The sequence below is a fragment of the Bidens hawaiensis genome, unplaced genomic scaffold (assembly GCF_021521415.1).
Source record: "Bidens hawaiensis isolate Kalapana, Puna unplaced genomic scaffold, B.hawaiensis_p1.1 tig00001910_1, whole genome shotgun sequence".
Classification (NCBI taxonomy): domain Eukaryota; kingdom Viridiplantae; phylum Streptophyta; class Magnoliopsida; order Asterales; family Asteraceae; genus Bidens; species Bidens hawaiensis.
The window spans coordinates 75606-86128 of record NW_027491105.1 but is presented as its reverse complement, the minus strand read 5'-3'; the positions used below and the strand labels follow the sequence as shown (position 1 = coordinate 86128).

Sequence of the window (10523 nt, the reverse complement as noted above, 5' to 3'; positions counted from 1 at the left end):
TAAAAACAAAACAACTCTAGTAGTAGAAAGTGATTCTTTTAGAAACACCAAAACTTGAAGAAAACCACATCCTTACTTTCAACATTAAAGCCCCCGCTCCGCTGAATAGTTTGCTTCATAAACGAACCTTACGACACCATCCATTTACTTCCGCCCAATAAAACATGTAACATTAACCTCTACCTCCTATTACGGTCTTTCCCAAAACTGAACCTAAAATTCAAAATGTTTGTGGGGAACCCTTTTGTTGTTTAGTGAGCTTTAAACTACGACTTTGATCAACCACCCCCCCCCCCCCCAACATGAATATGAAGAAGCTTATGATTGGCCCACTTTTTGGTCATTTGAAGCGACTACTCCTTATAGTATAGAACTTGGGAATCTTATATATCCAATCAATTCAGCCTTAATGAACTGAGACCTACTTCATTGTACTTACATGTATAGTATGAGTGTAACTAACCTAAAATATATCCTGTGTAATTATGTTTTATTTTTCTAGCCACCCTTTCTTCTTTCCTTTTATATTGATTGTTACATATATAGTATGAGTGTAACTAACCTAAAATATGTAACACGTATCTAAGTTATGTTTAGAGAAAACATGTAAGATACATGGCTATGTAAGTTATGTAAAATTTATATTTCCAGTAATAACAACATAGAAACATGTAAGATACATGTAAGGCAAGGAATAATAGGTATAACATCTTTTGTAATTCTGGTAACAAATGTAAAACAATTATTTGAAATTTATATATTTCTAATAATAACATAGAAACATGCAAAGATACATGTAAGACAAGGTATAACATGTAAATTGTAATACCGGTAACAAAGGTAAAACATATTAAAGGTTAATTAAACACACTTCTAGCTTCTCTAATAAAGGAAAAAAAAAAACATATTGAAGTGAATTTAGTAACAAAGGGATGAGATAACTGAATTAATAACGTTAAAACATGTAACTTAGGTAAAATTGTAATTCCGGTAACAAAGGTAAAACATGTTATCTTGTAAATCCGGTAGGAAATGTGTTTAATCTGGAATTGACTGACAAGCCAAAGACCAAACAACTTGTGCTGGTGCAAATTAAATTATGGAAGAGAAACAGATGCATTGGCTGTCAATTCAACACTTCAACTATTAGACCTGGTTTTTCAATCCAGTGACAAAATTTAAAAATCCTAAACCGATTGAAGCGGTCATATTGTTTTGATTTGAACATGATTTAAGGGTTTTAACCTGCTAATTTCAGGTATGTATAACTTTAACAAATTAATATAGAACTTAACATACAAAAATTGTATTTTGGCTTTTTGTGGCATCAACACTTGTTTAAAAGGTTTGAAAGTGTAAATATCACTAGAAATTAGACTAAAGTAAAAAATAACACTAGTTTAATTGTATGGGATGTTGGTTTTTTATACTCTCAACTTTCACCCGTTGGTTGATATCACTCCCAACTTTCCCCTTATTTGTTTATGGCACTTCCGAACTTAACGGACCCTAACTCCGTTAGTTTATCTTGTTGACGTGACCATTTTTTAATGACCTGGCATGAATAGGTGGCATTTTTTTTTATTCTTCTATAATCTATTATACCCAACTCACTTTCACATATAAAATCCAAAACTCATCACCCATTCATCACCTTCTACGACCCACCACCATAGCTGCATCATAACCACCATCTCTACTCAAGATGAAACTAGAATCATAATCCCCCAAAACTGGACGCCAAAAACACTTTGCATCGGGAACCTCACCCTAGATTTTCCGATAAGGGCTTCACTCAACAGTAGGGATTCAATCAACAGTCGTAAACAGAGAAGTCGATTTGCTTGTAGATCGTCGTAGATCTCAATTTTCCGAAAACGGAGAAGTTGACTTCATCCATTGTATCTCTCTCGATCTATACCTTTCATTTGGTTGCAGGTCATCATATATCTCCTTTCTCCGGTGTTGAAGCCTAGATCTTGTGTTGTGGTAGAAAACGATTGAAAGAGGAGATGCGTTGTTGTGGGGCCGCTGGAGGTGATGCTGAGGTTTAGACTGGGGTGCATAGTGGTAGTGGTGATTTAAGGAGTGGAGGTAGCGATTTCATGGTGGTGGCAATTAACCTCACGTGCTAGAAGGGAGGTAAAAGTTTGTGACCGGAAATTCATTGGGGAAAGGTGGGTAATGGTGGTGGTGGAGCTCGATGGTGGTGGTGGAGCTCGGTGGTGGTGGTCAATGGTGGTAGGAGCTGGAGGATTTGAGTTTGGAAGAGTTAAAAGAGAGTCTTGGTATATTTAGATATTATATTTTGATTTTATTTTTGGCTTTTTAATTTTCAATGAAGTTGTGGTGTAGGACTAGATAAAAACGCACCAATGCATGCCACGTCATCTCAAAAATGCTACCTCAGCAAAAACACTAATGGAGTTGGGGCCCGTTATGTTTGGGAGTGGTGGAAGAAAATAAGTTGAAAGTTAGGAGTAGCGGATAACAAATCAAAAGTTGGGGGTGGTATCAGCCACCGGGTGAAAGTTGAGAGTATTAAAAACAAATACCCCTAATTGTAAAACATAACCAACAATTATAGACCAAAGCATACTAGTTTGTTTTGATTTACAACTATTAAACGGTAACATGATAAATCAAGCATGAATCGTTGTGAATAAAATTCGGTAGATAATCTCAGAACGACAAAACTGAAGATGCCATCCATATATGAGCTCAGATTTTCAGGTTTTCTACAGCTGCAATATCATTAACTCCGTTAATTTGTCAAATACTTATTTAACAATTAACGCACACAAAGACAGAAGTTGTGTTTATACCTTTGACGGGTGGTTCATCCTGTGGCTTCATGGCTGGAAAAAGTAGTACTTCCTGTTTGCCAAAAAAGGAAAACTCAAGTTTAAGTTAACTCCCAAAAACAAGTACCAAAAGTAATATGATGCACAAACCTTGATATTCTGTGAATCGGTGAGCAACATTGTAAGCCTGTCAATACCCAAACCCCAACCACCAGTTGGTGGTAAACCGTATTCAAGAGCCGTACAGAACGTCTCATCTAAAGCCATTGCCTCATCGTCCCCTGATTGTCGATCCTGAAAAGTTTTCACAATCGAAATGCATGTATAAGTCATCATAAAACACCGACACTCCCATAATAAATTGTTCCGTACCTTTAGTTGATCTGCAAATCGCTGGCGTTGAACCACGGGGTCATTGAGTTCAGTGTACGCATTGGCAAGCTGCAAAAATAAAAATAAACTATTATCAAACTATATATGTTAATCATATTTGACATGTTAATTCTTATAGAAAACTTAAAAAAAAAACAAATTGGACATATGTACCTCATGCTTGTTGATAAACAATTCAAAACGTTCAGTCAAGCCTGGTTTGGATCGATGCCATTTTGCAAGCGGACTCATTATCTCAGGATGGTTAATTATGAAAGCTGGATTAACACATGTCTCCTCCAGAAAGTGTCCCACAAGCTGCACGATAGAAAATATTAAGAATATTACAATGAGAGGTTTGATATTATTACAAAGAGGCAAAACCAATTACCTTATCGAGCAAACGTGTTGTTGTTTGAGGTGGAGGACATTTAATATCAAACTTGGCGCACGCGTCAGCAAGATATTTATTGGCTTCATTACTTGCAAGGTCTTTGGGTATGTTAAGATTTGCTATCTTCTCCAATTCTTCAATCATATCAATCCTTCTGAAAACATTTAAATCAAGTTAGTAAAACAGTTGACGCTCAAAAATTAAAAAAAAAACGTGGCACGATAAAGAAATTTATGCAAACAAATGACCTGAAAGGAGGTGTGAAGTCGATCTCAATAGGGTCATTATCTAACCCATTAGCATGATACTTGATTTTGTAGCCACCTGTCAGCTCCTCCACCATACCTGGTTCATTGCGTGTTAGTGGCCATAGGTCCATACCGAACAACACAGATGAGTTCAAATATAACTATAAAAATAAAAAAAGAAAATATATAATAAAACTAACACTTACCACTCAACACTTGTTCAGTTAACTTCATCAAATCATTATAGTCAGCAAATGCCATATAAAATTCACACGTTGTGAATTCAGGGTTATGCGTCAAATCAATTCCCTCGTTTCTAAACTGTTTTCCAATCTCATAAACACGCTCAAGTCCACCAACAACAAGCTCCTTTAAATAAAGTTCAGGAGCAATACGCATATACAGCGTCATGTTTAGGTCGTTGTGGTGGGTCACAAACGGGCGAGCAGCAGCCCCACCAGGAATCATGTTCATCATGGGAGTTTCAACCTTTGATAAAAGAAAATTAATAATTAGACAGAGAACAAACTACTCAAGGAACAGTTGGTTAATAGTCGAGTTTACCTCCAGAAAGTCGAGATTGTCGAGAAAACGTCTAATGTAAGATACGACCTTTGACCGAGTCTTGAATATGTGTCTAACTTCTGAGTTTACCATTAGATCTAAGTATCGTTGACGGTATCGCGTTTCCTACCACAGAATACGCATCAATAGGGTTAGCAAGTGTGCATATAGTGAAAAAAAACGAGTTAAAATGGCAATTTTAGTGTACTTTGAAACAGAATTGACAATTGCATTTTAATATGAAACTCAGAACCAAGAATGGAACCCTGATTAAAATGCGGGTTGGTCTATACGGTTCTCAAGGTTCGGTTCTTCGGTTCTCATGGTTCGAACCATGATCTGACCTAACTGAAATGTGTAGAGTTGAACCAATTTCGTCTGAAACACTTTGACAAAACCATTTGATGCTTACATTAAAAATTAGCGCCATATATAGTTAGGTTATCATACAATAATCCTTAATGTACAAAAACATACGCGAATTACGCTCAAGGCAAAAACAAAACACTCAAAAGGCAAACACAAAACGCTCAAGGCGAAAAATCAAAAACACGCAAAAGCCAAAATACAAAAAACACTCAAGAATCCGTAATATGCTCTAAACGGGTTTCGTGAAGAAAAGTAAAAAATCGATCGTTTAACGATCCAAATCTGTTTTTTTCGGTCAATCGATGATTAATTGGGTATGTATTGATGATTTTGAGATCATGTGATGTGATTTCATCGATCAATTTCGTGAATATACGTTAAGGATTATTGTATTCTATCCTTTATCTATAGTTATAAATACTAATATATTCCACGATAATGTAAAAATTCTGAAGAAATTATTTAGGAGGGGACTTCCAACCAATTTTCCCCAATTCCTTCTTAATCAACTCATCGACTTTACACGTTTTAAAAGTTGAAACTGAAACAGTAGTTATTAGTTTATACCTGATCTTTTAATATATATGCATCAGGATTTCTACCACTTCCTGGAGTCCATGCGTCAATTTTCTGTAGATTAATATTGCAACTTCAAGTCATTAAAAAAATGAAACAGAACCAAATAACCATTTATAACAAGTTTTTACCTTCGCATTGGCATTATTAGCAGCAGCTGCATTTTTTTGCCTTGGCAGCATATGAAGACAATGTGATAAAACCGTGAACGATTTTGGAAAAATACTCAGCTCTCCCTTTTTGCTTTTTCCTGCAACAAAATAAACAAATCTTGATCTTAATAACACTGATAAACAATGCTTCAAGAAATCATAACTGAAGGTTATAATTGCACACCTGGAAACCCGACAATACCAACAATATCTCCACGTTTCACACCAGAATGGTACTTGGAGAATTCTGCTTCATCCAACTCAGACCTCCTACGAAAACATAGGTGTTTCAGTAACTGAAAAAACCTCGTAAATTATATAAACAGATATGAAGTAAGTAGTTAGTAATAGTTACCTTGCATCAGCCATAACTTGTACTTTTCCACCAGAACCATGCAAGTCATAGAAAAACAGCTTTGATGAAGAAGACCGTTTGTTCATCAATCTCCCTGATAAGATGGTATTTATCAACAATCAACACCTCTATAGATATATTATAACAATATATTTATCAAATTATACTCACCAGCCAATGATTCTTCAACATCTTCCAGATGCTCCCCATCCTTTAAATCTTTATACTTCTCTATAAATTCAAGAATCGGAATCGAGACATGAAACTTGTGAGGATATACTATTATGTTTGCTGCCTTTTGATCAGCAAGTGTTTTCAACCGATTGTTAAAATATTGCTGCAATGATACAAGAAACATGCATGATAATGATTTATGGACATATGGTTTAAAACAGTGTTATATTAGTATCAGTAAAATATATAACCAAGAAAAAACATACCGTTGGATCCATATCTTCATCATCTGCGGCAGCAGGTCTTTGCATGGTAGCAGCCTAAAACAAAAACAATGATATATTATCCTGTAATTAGACTATAATGCTAAAATTTATTACTATTGGAATCAGGATCATATGTGAAGATAAATATTCGTGAGAGGTGTAAGAAGAATTTGATTCAGTAAATTTGAAACTTTAATTTACAACTTTCTGTGTGAAAATCTGTAGTATCTGACTATGATCCCGTGTGTGTATATATATATATATAAAATAAAGAATTAAAGTTATAATTTTGTACAAAATGTTGAATTGTGAACCAAAGCTATAAAGAAAATTTTTATCTCCTACATATTTGAGTTTACAATAAACAGATTATGCTTCTAATAAGCTAATAATAAAATATAGAACAAATCATGCTTCTAATAAGTTAATAATTGAAATAAGGCACATTGGATTTTAATAAACCCACCTTTTTGCAATTGGCCGGTAATAATCCCAAGTGAGAATATTCTTGCCACTAGTCCCACTTCTCATTGAACCTCCGTTAATAAACCGAATTTCAAACTCATGTTTTAATGCTTTTGATCGGATAGAAGATACGAGTCGATTACCTTGAAATAGTACTCCAAACGACAATCGACTAGATTAATTGGAAGTTCAAACACCAAACTGAAGCAATGTTCCATCGTTTGGAGCATCATTTCGAGGTACGTTTCATATTAATCGACTTGTATCACCTTCCAAATAAAAGCCCTAAAACATCAATTTGAAATGCGGATGAAAATAACCGGAGTTAAAGTTTTTTCTAACAGAGGTCCAATGAGAAAAACATAGTGCAAATGGTGGGACTGGTGGCGATAATATTCACAGGTAGGATTGTTAAAATTCAATTTGCCAAAAAATAAACTTCTATTATTCTAGCATCCACAATAATCAAACATTTAGACTCTGTTTAACTGTTCATTCAACTCTAGAAACCCTAACTTCAAAGCATCAACAATTCAATTAGGTTTCTATCATTCATACAACCTATAATTCTCAGCCTACAAACCAAAAACACAACAATTAAACCCTAAAACATGAAATAACCAGACAAATTCACCTTTTTCTCTGCTTCCTTCCGCTGCCGTTCTTTTTCCCTCTCCTTGTTCTTCTGCACCTTCTTCTGAGCACTTCACAAATTTCAAACAGTTAAACACTAGAGTCACATAATCACGTAACAATGGCTGTAAAAATCCTGCTAGCCGGTACCCCACACCAATTAGGCGCCAATTAACTGCTATTTGGCCAAAATCGATCACAATTGAGAAACTTATATATAAAATTTAGTAAATGTATGTATACATTAAAAAAATATAATTACGTATAAATTCCAATCCGATTAATCGCCAGTCCCTACCCCACCGTCCAACTAACAATAAACACTAAAACCGTAAATGAACACTCACTTCTTGCTTAATGTTTCTGATTCCTCCAGTGCAGGTGTAGAGTTGCTGTTGTTGTTGATTGGGACGTCAGCCGCCGGTGGTTCCGCCATTGTTAACGGTGATGAAGAAGGTGTAAGCCTGTAATGGCGTTAGGGTTTTGGAAATGGCTGCTGTGTGTAGTGGGATTAAAAGAAAAGGGTAGGATCGATAATTTATTCGGGTGGGTTGGGGCATATTCGTCAACTAAAGGATTCGATTTGTCGAGCTTGGTGGACAAGGAATATGATGATGATCCTTGAGAAACACGTAATTAAGAATTTTATGGTGCGGGGACTCTGTTTTATTTCGTATATTTTCACTATAATCAGGTAAAAAAAACAATATTTCATAAATTTATCTATCATTTTTAAAAAATTATTTCACATTCTATTCCCTATTCGTATTCACAAATTAGTTCTTTATTATATTTTTCTCTTTTGTCTTATTATATAGTAAAAGGATGATTGGGAGATATGTGATATATTATATGGTATGGATCAAAAATAAGTTCCTATATTTAGGGATTTACTTTAGTTGCCATATAACGCATCCATATAATAGGGAATGGATTGGAGAGGTGATTTTGATGGCTTTCTTAAAATTTACCCTAAATAATATGGGTTTGACAACTTTAGAGAATAGGTTGAGAATGTTCTAATACAAAAAGATGTATTATATAGCTTATATTTATATAGCTTATGGTATAGCCGCAGCGACGTACCCAGAAATTTTATCCTACGGGTTTGGAAAATTTCAAGAGATGTACGACTAATTGTTTATCACTTAGATTTGGGTTTTATATGGGTTCGATGTTAAAATCTACAAATAAAGTAAAATAACTGGGACACGTGTCACTTGAAGATTATTCCTAGCCTCAATTTCCCGCTCAAATTATTTTCTATTTTTAATAAAACCATAGTGTAATTAAAACAAATAAATTTATCTTCAAATTAAATAACTAATTACCTAAATTATAGAAATTACAAATATACAGGTATGTATGTAAATATAATTAAATTATTTATATCTTTAATGAAATCAAATATGAGTCTAAAATGATTGTAATAATTTTATTCTATGTTTATTCAACCTAGGGTGTTTCGAATTTGTCTTTTGGGTTTCTTGTTTCTCGGGTCGGGTTATTCGGGTTTCAAAGTTTTAAATTTAAAACCGAAACCCAACCTAAATCTGTCACGGTTTTTTCGGGTTCGGGTTATTTGAGTTTGTGTTTTTCAAGTTGGGTTACTTGGGTTTCGGGTGTCTAACAAAACAAAACGTAAATAAAAAAACCATATTTATGTTAGTGTAATTAAAACAAATCAATTTATCGTCAAATTAAATAACTAATTACCTAAATTATAGAAATTACAAATATGCAGGTATGTATGTAAATATAATTAAATTATTTATATCTTTAATGAAATCAAATATGAGTCTAAAATGATTGTAATAATTTTATTCTTACATATTTATTCAACCTAGGGTGTTTCGAATTTGTCTTTTGGGTTTCTGGTTTCTCGAGTCGGGTTATTCGGGTTTCAAAGTTTTAAATTTAAAACCGAAACCCAACCTAAATCTGTCACAGTTTTTTCGGGTTCGGGTTATTTGAGTTTGTGTTTTTCAAGTTGGGTTACTTGGGTTTCGGGTGTCTAACAAAACAAAACGTAAATAAAAAAAAGTAAATAAAAGTTACAACGTGAAAACTAAAGCAACATATACTTTTTTTATTCCTTATGTAAATAACCAAATAATAAATAAACATAACCCGGTAAAGTAACATATATTTCGATTACAGATGTTATTAGCCCTAAGTAGAAAAGATATATATAAACAGTAAATAGTCGATCAACTATAGTAGATGGAATAAAAACAAGTGAAATGTTTAGAGTGTTCCCTATACATGTACATACCTAATAATAATATCGTGTTTTTAAACAAATAGTTTATTCAGGTTTTTCATGTTGACCAAAAACCTAGACAACAAACCCAAGAAACAACCGGATTACTTAGGTTCCGGTTCGGTTCGGCCTTTTCTAGCGTTCGGGTTTTTCGGGTCATGTTAGTTTTGATTCGGGCTCGGGTTTTCTTGGGCCGGGTTTCAGGTAAAAGTGATAACTTTAATTCAATCTCCATAGATCCATGGAGTTTTCATCTATCTCTTTTGAACCTGTAATACAAAATCGTGTTTTATTCATGTTAATTTTATATATGATATTTTTTTTTGTCATTATTAATGAAATATTATATCATATTTAGTTAGAATTTGCTATTTTATTAAAAAAATATATAATTACAACTTATAAAATCATTAGTGCATATTTTTCATGATTACGAAAGAGCTGTGTAAAAATCCACCACATATTCGTATGAATATTCAATTACAAAATATAATTTGTACTTATAAAATCATTTAACTTGATAAAATATAATTTATCAAGTTAAATGATTTTATAAGCTTAATAGTATTTCTTTAAAGAATCACGTGTATTACACGGGCTTTAAAGCTAGTACACTAATATATAACACTAAAACAAAATTTTGTACGGGTTCGACCGAACCCGTTCCTCTAAAGCTGCCTATGCCCCCGGGTACAGGCATTAAATTAAAAAAAAAATACATCTGTAAATGTTTAATATAGTGGCGAAACTCGTAAAATACTATTGACACTCAAAAAATTTATGTGCAAAAAGAGAAAAAAAGTTTGTTTGGGTAACGGTACTCTTAAACAGGTATCGGTACTCGTATATCTTAGGATAAAAAATTAAAATATTTAAAACAAAGAGTAG

General features: G+C 33.6%; 1 protein-coding gene across 1 annotated transcript; it reads right to left on the bottom strand.

Annotated features, from left to right (window-relative positions):
• Positions 1-2490: 2490 nt before the first annotated feature.
• Positions 2491-7924, bottom strand: LOC143598858 (lysine--tRNA ligase-like). Its single transcript, XM_077076967.1, has 17 exons — positions 7720-7924; positions 7374-7443; positions 6275-6328; positions 6006-6171; positions 5835-5928; positions 5664-5749; positions 5459-5577; positions 5319-5381; positions 4383-4508; positions 4025-4307; positions 3819-3915; positions 3568-3724; positions 3351-3494; positions 3177-3245; positions 2955-3098; positions 2826-2877; positions 2491-2744 (listed from the first exon to the last, which is right to left on the bottom strand). The coding sequence occupies exons 1-17, from the start codon at positions 7806-7808 to the stop codon at positions 2722-2724; spliced, it is 1836 nt and encodes a 611-aa protein (XP_076933082.1). The 5' UTR covers positions 7809-7924; the 3' UTR covers positions 2491-2721.
• Between the last annotated feature and the right edge of the window lie 2599 nt (positions 7925-10523).

Excerpts from the sequence above, each read along its gene's own strand:
- LOC143598858 (XM_077076967.1), bottom strand. The coding sequence starts at position 7,808 with ATGGCGGAACCACCGGCGGCTGACGTCCCAATCAACAACAACAGCAAC. Across the intron at positions 5,929-6,005 it reads TGTTGAAGAATCATTGGCTG|GGAGATTGATGAACAAACGG; the intron begins GTGAGTATAATT and ends CCATCTTATCAG. Across the intron at positions 5,578-5,663 it reads TGGTATTGTCGGGTTTCCAG|GAAAAAGCAAAAAGGGAGAG; the intron begins GTGTGCAATTAT and ends ATTTTGTTGCAG.